The sequence below is a fragment of the Nylanderia fulva genome, unplaced genomic scaffold (genome assembly GCF_048542155.1).
Source record: "Nylanderia fulva isolate GAGA-0341 unplaced genomic scaffold, ASM4854215v1 Scaffold91, whole genome shotgun sequence".
NCBI classification, from domain to species: Eukaryota; Metazoa; Arthropoda; class Insecta; order Hymenoptera; family Formicidae; genus Nylanderia; species Nylanderia fulva.
The window spans coordinates 218,089-233,849 of NW_028191037.1; the positions used below are offsets into that span (position 1 = coordinate 218,089).

General features: G+C 32.8%; 1 protein-coding gene and 1 long non-coding RNA gene across 8 annotated transcripts; one reads left to right on the forward strand and one right to left on the reverse strand.

The window, feature by feature from the left end:
• Positions 1-1,789: 1,789 nt before the first annotated feature.
• Positions 1,790-2,373, reverse strand: LOC114942679 (uncharacterized). The gene is made up of 2 exons (XR_003821849.2): positions 2,286-2,373; positions 1,790-2,074 (listed from the first exon to the last, which is right to left on the reverse strand). It is a non-coding gene; the product is annotated as an uncharacterized LOC114942679 (long non-coding RNA).
• Positions 2,374-2,944: 571 nt separating this feature from the next.
• On the forward strand, positions 2,945-15,436 carry LOC114930159 (protein GVQW3-like). Of its 7 annotated transcripts, none has more exons than XM_085489915.1 (6): positions 2,945-2,969; positions 3,467-3,537; positions 3,661-3,735; positions 8,532-8,785; positions 12,688-12,847; positions 14,421-15,436. In XM_085489915.1, the coding sequence occupies exons 3-6, from the start codon at positions 3,708-3,710 to the stop codon at positions 14,579-14,581; spliced, it is 603 nt and encodes a 200-aa protein (XP_085346041.1). In that variant the 5' UTR covers positions 2,945-2,969; positions 3,467-3,537; positions 3,661-3,707; the 3' UTR covers positions 14,582-15,436. The 7 variants fall into 7 exon arrangements, with proteins under 7 accessions (XP_085346041.1, XP_085346038.1, XP_085346039.1 ...); XM_085489912.1 differs by lacking the exon at positions 2,945-2,969 and adding an exon at positions 2,982-3,174; XM_085489913.1 differs by lacking the exon at positions 2,945-2,969 and adding an exon at positions 2,982-3,114.
• Positions 15,437-15,761: the final 325 nt, after the last annotated feature.

Genomic DNA, 15,761 nt, shown 5'->3' on the forward strand with positions numbered 1-15,761 from the left:
GATAATTGTATTACGTGCCTGTATGCGAATTCCTCAACTAATAGGCGCGAAGGCGAATCGCAAATAGATGATTTTGCCCCTACGAAACCATTTGAAATTATTCACGTTGACCATTTTGGTCCTCTGCAGGAAACGCCAGAAGGTTCAAGATATATCTTTGTAGTGATAGATGCGTTTACACGGTACACGTGGTTGTTTCCTACGAAAACAACGAACACTAAGGAAGCTCGCAATTGTTTAAAATTTTTATTTCATATTTTTGGAACACCCGTTACGGCGGTTACTGATCGGGGTTCGGCTTTTACAGCAAGAGATTTTGCAGAATTTTTGGAAAAATTAAATATTAATTTTAGAAAGGTCGCCGTAGCCTCACCGTGGGCTAACGGCATAGTAGAGCGTGTTAATCGATATTTGAAAAGCAGTCTAACTAAATCGATCGATTCGGCTGATGATTGGGAAAATAAACTTATCGCGGTACAGTACACAGTGAACAATACACATAACTCAGCAATAAAAACCTCTTCCTCGAAACTTCTGTTAGGGTACGAGCAACAATGTCATGAAGACAAAGATTTGAAAGACTATTTAGACTGTTTACTCGAAATAGATAATAACATGTACGAACAGAGAGAGGAAGCACGTGATATTGCCAAACAAGCTAACAATAAGCTCAGGGAATATAATAAGGCTTATTATGATCGTCACCACAAGAAACCGACTGTGTACAAGGAAGGCGATCGAGTATTGATACGCGATCTTCAGGCCAAAGTAGGTATAAGTAAGAAGCTAAAACCAAATTATAAAGGCCCGTATGAAATTGCCAAGGTTCTAAATAAAAACCGGTATGTTGTAAAGGACATTCCTGGGTTCGACATCACGCAAAAACCTTACAATACCATCTTGTCTTCCGACAAATTGAAATACTGGACGAAGCCGGTAATTAAGAATAATAAATGACAGTACTAAATAGAGAAATATATGTACCTTGGCGACCGCACTGTTAAAAATAAGTTTTCTCTATATTGCGGGGTTATTTGTATGATTAATATTAATAATGTACCCGAATTACTCACTTAAGATTTTATGCAATGTAATTATATATGGCGAAAAATTATCTTATAATCTCAGGATAATTAATGTGTATTTCTGTTCTTAGGTTTACATAATCGAAAAAAAAAAAAAAAAAAAAAAAAATCGGCTACATTCGAGACGAATGTAATATCAGGATGGACGAACTGTAAGAAATTTTTCCCCTTTTCCCCACCGAACTGACTGGCGAACACGCGGGGAAAGCATGACACCCGATTAATTGGTCGGTCGGCGCCCCGTTACGCGACCCAGGCCCGGTATTCTGGGGGTATTCTCCCGATCGCGCGCTCGCTAGGCTTTTGGGGTATAAAAGGAGAGACGGAAGAGTTACGAGGGATTCGAGTGAAAGGCATCTGCCCTTTTGGTTGTAGCCCTCGATATTCGACTTGACTAGAGCAACCTAACGGTTTTGTTAACGTGATAACGTTTTTGTATCTCGCTCGCAATTTCTGATTTGAAGTAACCGTGAAAATAGCGACGCAATTCGACATAGTGAGTCGATCCTGATATCTCTCGAAGTGTTTGGCCGGCGATTATAATTAACCGCACCCGTACAATTGTGTTTCCATATTAAATGAATATCTCTAATATACTGTCCATTAATCAAGTGACTCCTTATTTAGTTGAGACCCTCAGCCGTTCCTCGTTCTCCTGTTGTTGTCCCAAACAGGGCATTTCGAGCTCAGCTTCTTAAGAACAATTAGTGAGAACAACTTATATTTCGAATGACAGAAGAGATCTTACACAATTTGATTGGAAGGGCGACATCATTTGGTCTTACATTCATTTCAGATTTGATAAGTTTCTCGAAATCCTCACTGTTATAGTTTGGTCTTTTTATAGTCAACAACTTCTCTTTCAATTAAAAAACTACCGAATGATGTGGGAATTGTCTATCAGCAATACTCGCTGTTGTCAACGGGAGCAGGTTAAGGTTAATAAAAGGTGCTCCCTGGTCCGTGCTCGTAAAGCCATAGTCAAATATCTGTAAATAAGAAATATTAATATAACAATTTAATTGTTTTTTAATTTAGCAATAATTTTTTTTAATTTTTCACCTGTAATAACTATAAATTTTCTAATAACTGATTTTCTCAACACAAAATTTATATCGTTAGTATAATTACTTAAAATCCTAATAAATACACTAAGACTAATTATAAATGTGTCAATTTAAACGTATTTGTATAAAATACCTGTTTCATCTAATTGTGCATTTCTCTGATCGCGGAATAATATATTTGTAGAGAGCTAATTTAATAGTTGGAAACAGCATGCGCAGTATATATGCGCATGCGCAGTATATGTGAGCAATTGAAAAATAATTATTTTGTTATAATTACCCAGATAGCTACAGTAATTATTATGACATTATTTTGATATCAAAATGCATCATTTGCCATCAAAATGATGCATTTTGACATCAAAATGATGTCATAATAATTACTGTGGCTATCTGGGATTAGTAAATAATCGACCAACAATCATTTCTAAAGACATAATTGGGACCAACAATCGATTTCCTATCGATTTGACGTATAATTAATTAAAATCTATTAAAATTGTATATTTAGGTAGGCTAACTTCATATTGATATTTATTTTTTTAATAACCAACAAAAACTAAAATATTATCAACAATGATCAATAAAAGACCAACTATTAATTCCAATTATTGAAACTTCGAAAATCTAATTTTGGTAGGCTACCTTCACAGAACTGCTCTACGGCGTCCGTATCGGAAGTTCGATACACTTATTAAAATATCGATACATAATAATATCGAAAGATAAAATATTAATACAAAATATCGATACTATAAAATAAAAAATATCGATATTTTGAAATATCGATACTATATCGCCCATCCCTATTTCCGAGGTCTATTTACTATTTAATTTTTGCCTGATACCGCATGATATGGTTGATCCTCTTTACGAATTATCGACGAATTCAGAGATAATCTTTTTTCTTCGTTTCTACATATTTTATTAGACGTGAAATAAAGTTCAAGAATATTTTATTTGTATATATGTATATATATATATTTAGTATTTTTTGCCACATTTTTTAATAATTTATCACGGTAAAACATTTCATAAAATTGAGGTTATGTTTAGAAAGTCGCAAAAGAAATATAAAAATATAATTCAATATCAATGAACTTATATTACTTATTGCTTTCCATTTACATTAGAACTCAAATAATTATCCCTAACATCATTCTATACTCATTTGTGTGAATCATCAGTATATTATTTACATACTGTACATAATGTACTAAATACATCTCTATAACATCTCTTGTAGTATATTATTTCTCGTATATATGATACATGTAAAGTATGCCATTATTATTTGTAATTTTCATGTTGCAGTATAATCAAGAAAATATAGAGTGTGCAACCTTTCTTAACATCCACTTATTTACTGGAGCACAAAGCCTGAAGTGAGTTTGATCGCTTGTGAATATTGCATGTGTGTGTCGTTGACTTTGTATTTGATACATGTTAAGTATTTTATATGTTTAAAGTATTGTTAAGTAAGTTTATTAATAATTTTTATGTTGCAGCATAATCAAGAAAAGATTGATTGAGCGTGCGACCAGGTTTTACATCCATGTATTTATTGGGTCAGAAAGTATTAAGTAAGTGTAATTTTTTATGTATTGCATATCTCTATCTACATTAAGAAAAAAGATTGGTCAGATTGACTAAAATTTTCAATATAATTTTATTTTATTTCAACAAAATGTTTACTTAATCAAATAATATTACTTTGCAGCTCCAAATTATTCTTAGAATGAGTAAACATTTTATTGTTAAAATAAAATAAAAATTTGAAAATCTTAGTCAATCCAATTATTGTTTTTTTTCATGGTTATAAACATGGTCTGTCAGAAAAGTAACACTGAAAAGTATTACTTTAGAAGAAAGGATTATACTTCATATTCTGCATAATTATAATTTTTTACTGTTGCCACATTATGCACTACATATTTTAATTTCATTACTTTTCTGATAGATGATGTATATAATCATATATATATATATATATATATATATATATTATAATTATATACATATATATTATACATATGCATATATATATATACATAAAATTGATACAAACATGTTTCCTATTCTAAAGACAATTTAAAAGATACAGTGTGTTCACTCCTAAGAATAAATACATTTTTTAATTTAATAAAATTAAATTCTATGAAATAACTTACATTAAAATTTAAGCTTACAATAAATTTGCATAATTAAAGAATAATAATTTAAATTAATTAATAATTTTGATAGTTTGTATATAAAATATTTTTATTACATCAAAAAGTAAAAATTTCACACTAATGATTTACCACACATAATCTAATATTTACATTCGTAACACATTGACAAAAATTTAATGTAATTGTTTTATAGAATTTGGCTCTACTAAAATAAATGTATTCGTGCTTTAGATTAAATCTGTTGTATCTTTATAACCGTTTAGAACAGGACATATGTTTATATGTATAACTTTTATTCTAAATAATGTGTACAATTCTAAAATATAGACCATTATTCCTAAAACATCCTGATATATATATATATATATATTTTTAGATATTAGATATATATATATATATATAGTGAGCGTGCATCTAACGCTAATTTTGAAAAGCAAGAATGTTTTTTTAATCTTTCAAGTAAATCTCTGAGAGCAGTATGTGATTTGATATTTTGTAGCCCACAAAGCAAGCCTATTTTTCAAATCGTCTTATGTATTTTTCAAATCGTATATATATATATATATATATATATATATATATATATATATATATATTGGTTAAACAATAAAATGAAGAATGGAATGTATATGTATATATAGGGTGTCCCATTTTAATTGTGCATCCCACATCGTAGAAAGTGGTTGGATGAAAAAAGTTTCAGACAAAAGTTGTTAGATTTTGAGGGGGACATTCGATGGTGACACTGACCTTATCGTGGATGATCGTGATCAAGGAGATTTCAAGGTTAACTTTAATTTTTCAAATGAAATGACCTATTTTTGATATCGGAAATCGATAGAGCGGGAAATTTTACGTTAAAAACGTAAGGAAATAGGTGACGTCAGATTGACTCTTAAAGGTCATATGAAGGTCATTTTGCCTTGAAATCACCTTGATCAAGGTCATCCACGATAAAGTCAGGGTCACTATTGAATGTTCCCCTTAAAATCCAACAACTTTTATGAAACATCCATCCAACTACTTTCTGCTTGATGTTATTGGGAATGCACATTTAAAATAGTATACCCTGTGCGTGTGTGTGTGTGTGTGTGTGTGCGTGCGTGCGTGCTCGCGCGCGTGTGTGTGTATAACTATCTAAATTAACTATCAGTATTATATTTAATATTTATCATATAAATATTTATAATCTTACCTTAATACTTTTGTATACAAAGTTGAGCAATCAATTGATATAAAGAAAAATTATCTTCACAAAAAGTATATAAATTGTAAGCAACTAGGTTTGTCCGGAAAGTAATGCGTCGCATTTTTTTGTGACGCGACTATACATCGCAGAGCGATGGGACCGGTTGGGGAGGAAGGGGGGTACCCTTAGCTTTCCAACGGTAGGTCGCTCAATTGTTTCCATGCGCTTGGAGGGTTAGGACGGCTTATTCTGTGAACCTCTGCTTAGTGGTCGCGTCGAACTTGTGATGGAGAGAACGATAGAGCAACGCTATGCGATAAAGTTTTGCGTGAAGCTGGACAAGACGCCGCTGGAAACTTTTGAAATGCTCAAGAAAGTTTTCGGGGACGATTGCCTTTCCAAATCGCAGTCAAACAGATGGCACAAGATGTTTAGAGAAGGTCGGAAGGAGGTCGCCGACGAGGCCCGCGCAGGACGCCCGTCAACATCGCGAACGGACGACAATGTGACTCGTGTGCGCCAATTATTGAATTCAGACCGTCGAATGAATGTTCGCTTAATGTCGGAATTATTGAACTTGCCGAAAACGATTGTTCACGAGATTGTATCGGAAGACTTGGCCATGCGGAAGATTTGCGCAAAACTTGTGCCCAGAGTGTTGACCGATGCGCAAAAGCAACACCGAGTGGAAGTTTGTGAAGAACTCAAGCAACTCTGTGCAGATAATCCCAATTTCCGGCGGACTTTTTTTTATTTCCTCGGCTGAAAAGGGAGCTCAAAGGACAACAGCTCGAGTCGGTTGACAACGTACAAGCTACTTCGACGGCCTCCCTGAACAGCATCCCAGTCAAGGAGTTCCAGAAATCTTATGACGCATGGAAATCGCGTTGGCAAAAATGTATTGACGCAGAAGGGTCATACTTCGAACAATTTTAAGTTGTTTTACCTATGCGATCAATAAATTCTTTTTTAAAAAAATGCGACGCATTACTTTCCGGACAAACCCTGTACATATTTTTTCTTAAAAACAACTGTTTTTTTACATTAATTAATTTTTGTCATTTTGTACATAAAAGGTATTAAAATAAAATCATAGAAAAATTAATATTTTTTGAGTTATTTTGTATTTTTTATATCAAAATTATACATCAAATTAAAACATCTTTCAATTTTTTATCTATTTTATAACTTTTTATGCAGAATTATGAGATTCATTTATATAAAATAATTAGATAGTTCTCCATTTTAAAAAATTGAGTTCAATTTAAAATTTTAAATAATTAAGGTCAATATAAAATAACTAAAAATTTAATATTTAAGGGGATGCCGGATGATGTTTTTACCGACCGAATGCGAGAATATTTAGTTTTTTTTATATAACTTTTTATTGACTATACTGATCAATAAATCCTTTTTCACGATTAAAGTACTTATAAAAACGGACCGCGCTAGCTATGTTTGCATATACAGGGTGTCCCATAATTCGCAAACCACCGCGAATGGGCAGATAGAGCGGCGCGTATTAAACTGAATAAAAAAATCCTGTATCATTTTGCGATATTCGCAATAATTATTGAGTTATTAACTGAAATATCTAAACGAATGAACGGGTAGAAAGCGGTAGGCCGGACTCGGTGTGCATGTACCGCTTAGTATCAAAAGTATCATCTTACTTTTCGGCGCCACTACATTGGTCGCCGCTCACTGCATGACGCCGCCTCGATCAAATAATGCTTTCTACCTGCTTATTCGTTTAGATATTTTAATAAATAACTCAATAATTATTGCGAATATCGTACACAAAATGATACAGGATTTTTCTATTCAGTTTAACACGCTCTATCTGCCCATTCGCGGTGGTTTGCGAATTATGGGACACCCTGTATAAATCATATAAAAATCAAAAATTACAGTTTTGTTATCGGCTTCTTTGTGTCAGTTCGTAATAATACTTATTTAATAAAAAAGTTCTGCAGTTTGTCTGTGCATGAAATATAGTATACGCGATAAGGATAATATGAAAAATTATTAGTAAACGATTAAAAGTGAGATTGCAAGTCTAATAAAAAAGTTATATATTAAAAACATTTTTACGCGTATGTGTTGTATACGTGCATATGTTTAGATATGTGTGGTGCTAACCTATCGGAGTTCGGCCGTCGCTCCGGCATTCCCTTAAATCTTTAACATTTTGTTTTAATGTATAATAAAATTTTAAATTAAAATATAAAATTTATTTTAATATTTTTTAAAAGTGTAATAAAGTTGTATTTGTTGTTCTTTAATAAAATTTATATTTATATTTAATTTTATATCTAAAGCATTCAAGGTCAAACTGATAAAACTAATAAATAAACCTTTTTAAATAAATTTTTGTTTCATACCCTAAAAATAATACTCAGAAATATACCACAAATCATTTATATTTATTATTGAATAGAAATACAACAATGGATCGAAAGCGCCCCAGAAAAGACATTTCACATATATCGAAGAGGCACTTTAATCAACTAGTTGCAGAATCAAAATTGATAAGTGACAGTTTATTAAATACGGGTATATTATCAGATAATTATAACAATCCAGAATATTCGAGAAGCAGTTCCACAATTAATTTACATAATCGTTGTGAGACATTTACAACTAAAAATAACACTATTTATGGAGAAAATAATGTATTTATTAAATGTGAAAAAATGATGAATATCTGGAATTAAATGAAGAATCTTCTCACGAATCACTACCTTATATTGCATCTGAAAATGCAAATACAAAAGACGATTTGAAAAATAGGCTTGCTTTGTGGGCTACAAAATATCAAATTTCACATACTGCTCTCAGAGATTTACTTGAAAGATTAGAAAAACATTCTTGCTTTTCAAAATTAGCGTTTGATGCACGCTCACTTCTAAAAACAGCAAGAAGGCAGGAGATGCATACAGAAACACCAGGTACATATCAATTTTGTTTTCATACAGATATGAATTAACTTTTTTCAATGTTTTATATTTTATAGGAATGGACAATTTTCAAGAAATTGTAATTAGAGAATTATCGAATTTGGAATTAAAAATCGACAATATCAGCCAAAAAATGGAAGTAATAAATACATATCAAAAACTCATATTGGATAAACTTTCATTCAGCTCAACTTTGGATGTGGAACAAAGTGAAATTGATGTTTTTGAAGATTTGCCGCTCAAAGATGAATACAGTCTTCAACTCATGGAAGAAAAATTAAAAAATGATTTATCTTATCGAAATCAAATGGTGAGTTGAAGATTTATATTTCAATATATATATACTAAAAATAATTCAATATTATATTTCTTTAAAAAAACAGGACAATAGCTTAGGATATATATATATATAAATTATGTTTACATGAAATTAGTTTTTTATAGTAATTTTAAAAAAGCATTAACATATATGGATAAAGTTCCGAATAGGTGAACCCTCCGATTTTTTTGAAACTACACTATTTTTTGTATTTTTGAACGCTGATTACGAATATGATAATGAAAATTTGCGACTAGGTCATTTTCAAGGTCAAAACTCAAAAAAACTGACAAAAATATAACTTTTTAGACATTATTTTGATAAATATTAATGTAAGAAAAAAATGTTTCAAATAAAAGTTGTAGTTCTTGTAAAAATACATCATTTATGTCCTATAAATTTTTTGCGTAAAACTGATAGTTTTCGAAAAAAATTAGATAAGAAAAACCCTCTCAAACATTAATATATTCTTCGTTCTCAGCCGAACCCGGAGTCAACGACGAAGACGTGACGAAGAACTGACTCCATTTTTTTGTTTTTATAATTTTTATATTTTTTTATAATTTTTTTATAATTTTAATATTTTTTATAATTTTTTTATATTTTTTGTATTTTTTTTACATTTTTAATTGTTTTTTTTAACGCTTTTTTATTTTTCAAAACTATTTATAAAACGCTAAATATATTACTCCTTTCCCGGATAACATCTTTTAATATCGATAATCAATTGCTTGAAAGGATCTTGACCCAATCGTCGAAGTCGACGACGCCACATAAATTCACACAAATGATCAGCGATAGAACTCTTTTGAACACCACCGTGAGATAATTCACGACGCATCCAGCGCCAGGACGACTCAATATTCTGAGTGTGAGCATCAGTTTCCGGATCTACAAAAAATTCAGAATGATTCACCGTCTTGTGAACATATCCATGATGTTCCAAATCTATATATCCCTTCCAACAATCCGTATGGATCTCAGTCCCAGGCATCACATGTTTTTTTATTAAAGCTACAAGAGTATCTTTGTCTCTCTTGTTGTCCGGGCAAATTTCGAGCCGATAATTAGTAGCATGTCCACGGTGAATCATTCCGAGAATCCATGATCCCTCAACAACACGTCCTCGTTCGTACTTCCGACGACCAATCTTACACTCGTCAATTTCTATGATTCCACCTCCCAAAAGACCCTCTTCCTGAAACTCCTCATCAAGTGCAGCCATGCAGACTTCTCGACAAAAAGAAAATCTATCGGCTACAGTTTCACGAGATATATACCGCCCATCAATAATACTGCTTTCTCGAATCGTTTGATTAAACGACATATTGACAGAAAAACAGTACGTTATGAGAATACATGCCGCAGGAGAAATATGACACCTCTCGAACCATGTATCCTCCGCAACAGTCGCAGTATGTCGATACTTTCCTTTTTTCATACAAAGGAATCTTCCGCATTCAAGATCAGATTCTAGCAAATTCATGTATTTTTTATGATGACTGCAGAACCTTTGTGTTGGAATCAAACCAACTTCTCTCAACCACTGAAGAGTTGATGAACGATTTTGAAAAATAGACGCCAATAAAAACAAATTGTATGTTTTATCCATTTTTTTCGTAACAAAAAAAATTAAAAGAAACAACCTTATTAATTAGGCTCCAAAACTTTTATTCGAAATTTACGCTTTGCATAAAAGTCGCAAAACTATATAAAACTATCTATAATTATAAACCTAGTTTTGCATCCGAAGCACAGAACAATAAGAGGTAGACCTTACTTTGCAAGAAAAGTCGCAAACCCATGTAAAGCAGTGTAATAATAAATTTTGCATCAAACGATGGATGGTAAGCATTGCTTTGCATGAAAAGTCGCAAGATATGTGCGCGCAAAGAGTTTATATTTATTAAATCTTCACCTTACTAAAAATATGATGAGTCAACAATATACTAAAAGTATTAGGTACAGAAAATATTAGCAAGACCCCTACGCAACGAAAAATGTATCATGAATCAAAACTAGATAAATAGGTTTCCGTGGAATCTCGCTTCCCATGGAAAAGTGTTTGCGTGGACAGTTGCAAACCCACGTAGAACCTCGCTTCGCATGGAAAAGTGTATGCGTGGAATCAGTGGGTTCCACCCTCCTGCGGGGGGCTCCACTACCGTAAAACTAGACAAATAGGTTTGCGTGGAACCTCGCTCTGCGTGGAAAGTTGCAAACCCATGTGGAATCTCGCTTCGCGTGGAAAAGTATATGCGTGGAATCAGTGGGTTCCGCCCCCCTGCGGGGGGCTCCACTACCGTAAAACTAGACAAATAGGTTTGCGTGGAACCTCGCTCTGCGTGGAAAGTTGCAAACCCATGTGGAATCTCGCTTCGCGTGGAAAAGTATATGCGTGGAATCAGTGGGTTCCACCCTCCTGCGGGGGGCTCCACTACCGTAAAACTAGACAAATAGGTTTGCGTGGAACCTCGCTCTGCGTGGAAAGTTGCAAACCCATGTGGAATCTCGCTTCGCGTGGAAAAGTATATGCGTGGAATCAGTGGGTTCCGCCCCCCTGCGGGGGGCTCCACTACCGTAAAACTAGACAAATAGGTTTGCGTGGAACCTCGCTCTGCGTGGAAAGTTGCAAACCCATGTGGAATCTCGCTTCGCGTGGAAAAGTATATGCGTGGAATCAGTGGGTTTCGCCCCCCTGCGGGGGGCTCCACTACCGTAAAACTAGACAAATAGGTTTGCGTGGAACCTCGCTCTGCGTGGAAAGTTGCAAACCCATGTGGAATCTCGCTTCGCGTGGAAAAGTATATGCGTGGAATCAGCGGGTTCCGCCCCCCTGCGGGGGGCTCCACTACCGTAAAACTAGACAAATAGGTTTGCGTGGAACCGCGCTCTGCGTGGAAAGTTGCAAACCCAAGTGGAATCTCGCTTCGCGTGGAAAAGTGTATGCGTGGAAACAGTGCGTTCCGCCCCCCCTGCGAGGGGCTCCACTATCGAAAAACTAGACAAATAGGTTTGCGTGGAACCTCACTTTACGTGGAAAGTTGTAAACCTATGTGGAATCGTATATGTATTGCAAAGTACATGCTTAGATGGGAGAACAGATACAAGATTTAGATTTCATCGTTTTTGTTGAAAACTATCATTCGTACGGTAAAAATTAATAGGACGTAAAATGTTTTTCTCTGTAAGATCTAAAACTTTTGTCTAAAATATTTATCATGATTTGTCGTATTTACTGAAATAACTGTTAAAAACTATAATTTTTATGGGTTTTTCTTGATTTTCACTATGAAAATAAAAGGTGCGCCAATTTTCACTATAATGTTCGTAATCAGTGCATCAAAATACGTAAGAATGCTGAGTTTCAAAAAATCAGAGAAGAGCACTTTTCGGAACTTTACCCGCCGTTTTTAGTCTTTAACATCGATTTTCTCAAAAACTTTCAGTTTTACGCAAAAAATGTATACGGCATAAATGATGTATTTTTACAAGAACTACAACTTTTATTTGAAACATTTTTTTCTTACATTAATATTTATCAAAATAATGTCTAAAAAATTATATTTTTGTCAGTTTTTTTGAGTTTTGACCTTGAAGATGACCTAGTCGCAAATTTTCATTATCATATTCGTAATCAGCGTTCAAAAATACAAAAAATAGTGTAGTTTCAAAAAAATCGGAGGGTTCACCTATTCGGAACTCCACCCACATATATTTATTGGAATATTTTTATTAAGAGTTGCAGATCCTAAGATTGTATCCTTCTCATTTTCAGATATTTTATGTAAAGAATATTATTTAAGAAGTAATATAAAATTTCGATTATTTAAGAAGTAATACTATATATTTCGAAAATAATTATTAATGTAAGTTTTATAAAATAATTTCAGATCAAACAATTGACACGTCTCACTTGCCACAAATTAAAAACTTCATGTTTACGAATAATAAAATCTATATTTGCAAATGAACTTGCAGAGAAATACAGTTGGTACGGGGCCAAGAAGAAAAACGTTTTTTCAAATCTGGATATATGCAAAATAATTATGAGTAAGTAAAATATTTAAAATTAGTCTTTTTTTATTAACGAATTTGATACTTGCTTACAAATTGAAAGCCATTTGTAAATTTTTGTGGCATTTATTAATTATTAAAATATGTCCCCAAAATATTAATATTTTTTAACTACCTTATCTGGGATATCTGATAAAGATTGTGCCAGCTCTCATGAACAGTTTGAACATAATAACTGAACAAAAAATTCTTTTTATTATTTTGCTATTTTTGCAATAATTATTGAAATATTAGTAAAAAGAATTTTTCTAGGCATGTCAGTGGCCAGTCAATTGTTTCACGACACAAAAAGTTTAATTGCGCGACGAAAGGAAGTGTCAATAAGGCCGTTCTTTGGCCCACGTCAGAATCGCTCCAAACTGTGGTACTTTCTTTCTGCCGATGTAACTCACAACCTCCTAGAATCGTTTGCTGTCCGAGCAATTAAAGGCTGAGAATGGGCAACTTGAAATTTCAAAAATCAATGGGGTTTTCTACATGGTTGTAGTGCCGGTCTCATTTCAACATATCATTGTTAAGCTTTCATCACTATATTTTCTCAAAAACTACTAGAGTATGTGTTGCTTTTGATGTGGCAACCCGTAATTGCGGATTCAATACCTGATTTCCCTTAATTGACTTTATTGAGTTATATATACCCTTAATTGAGTTAATTAAATTGGCTCATATCAGTTGAAACAAGTGCAATCTTATGCAGAGGAGCACACGGCTGGAAATGGGATGTATCAACTGTTGGTCTATAGGCAAGAGAGAAATATCTTATATCTTCAAATACAATCGCGCCACACATCATCAAAGGTGCATAACTTGTGGATTGAATATAGTCAAGGACTCAATGCCATCATATCCTGTTACTGCCAATAGTAAGGTCGGTACTAGAACTGTTGGTTGTTGTGCACATGTCGCATTCGCCGCTGTCTTTTGGTATTTGCGGTATTCAAGACACTCTGAAAGACTTCAAGAACGATCATCCCAATTCTACGCACAATATATCCAAGATGCTGAGAACATTTCAGACTGGTCTGACAATGAGTCAGGTGGAGATAGCGGCCAATCTAATGGCGAATAATCTTCTAATTGAAGATTTTCCGGTGCCTACTTCCAATTCCTCAATTATTGACTGTTCACTTTCTCATTGTGAATTTGGAGAATATTGTAAATCCCATTGATTTTTGAAATTTTAAGTTGCCCATTCTCAGTCTCTAATTGCTCGGACAGCAAATGGTTCTAGGAGATTGTGAGCTACATCGGCAGGAAGAAAATATCATAGTTTGGAGCGATTCTGACACGGGCCAAAAAAACGGCTTTATTGACACTCCTCCTTTGGCTCTTGCTATTTTTTAAAAATTATTTTATTTCAATAATTATTACAAAAATTGCAAAACAATAAAAGACTGCACAATCTATATCAGACACTCTGTATATATTAGAAATAAGCGTATATTATTTTGTTGATTTAAATTAATACTTGATGATTTAAATAAATTAGATTTATTTGTTCTTATTTATTGAGAAATAATTAATTTGTAGAAATATGTTACTTTTCCAGGTGTGATACGAAAATCACATGAAAATGTAACAGATGAGCAAATTGCTGCACCTATTAAAATATGGCTAGCTCATGCTAAAGAGCGCATGGAGCGTTCTCGAAATCTGGAGCAAGAATTAAATCTTATGAATTCATGTTATGTTGGCCTCCAGAGCGAATAATCCAACATTATTTTTTAATTTTTATTTTAATTGTTTTTTAATTTTTTTATTATTTTTTAAGTTTTATTTTTTAAATTAGAGAAAATGCAGTTGACTTTTAAGATGCTGTTAACTTTTTGCTAGTCAACCTTTTAAAAAAGTAAGATAATGTATATATATGTAGATAATATATATATATATATATATATATACAAGATGATAAAACATACATATATTTTCTTATCTATACTGCTTTTAAAATCGTAATATGTAGTTTCTTTTTTTGACGGTATTTTTCTATTAATGCGAAATTTTGTTTTTTTGCTAATTAAAGAAAGAAAAATAATTAATTAGTTTCTACTGATATAAGTACTATTGCCTATTGTCTGCACGCCTCTTAATTTTATAAAATATTAGAAAACGTATCTTATATATTGACTTATGATTGCAACCCGGATGAATGTTAATGATGCTTGAGTAAGAGATAGCGATAAAGAAATAATAATGAGCATATCTGATTGTGAGTAGAATGACTTCAATCAAATTCTAATTAATTTAATCGACGATCAAGTGATACCCGAATTTTACCAATGGATAGAATTTAATAATTTTTTGTCTTTGATATATATGCAAATAAGAGAGTCGATTTGAAACGATGAATAATATTATAGTTTTTATCTTTATTCTTTATTTCTACTGTGTTCACTTTGTGTTCAGTGGCGTGAAAACATTCATTCAATCTTTATTTACAAATATGATAATATGAATTATTGTGTAATAATGATGTAATTAGTATTAAAATTTAGAATAGTAGCAACAAAAATGTAAAACAATATTTTGAATTTATGGAAATACATATTAGTTGCTTTCCATTTACATCAAAACTCAGATAAATCTTACTTCTGTCTTTCTTCAACATCCATGTTGTTATAGTCTGAATGACTATAACTATATTATATTATATTATATTAATATAGTTTTAATAATAAATTAGTAAGTCAGCTATTATACAATCGCATCAACACGAGCGACGACCCGCCGTATCTATCACCAACACGGAGCCGCCGTTATCAGCCCACGAGCGATCGAGTTGCAGCAGCAGCAGCCGACCCGTATAGAGCGTAACGATGCGAGCCGTTATATTGTAAGTCCGAATTTATTTGATTGCGTGAATGTCGGAAGGTGACGAAACACCCCGACA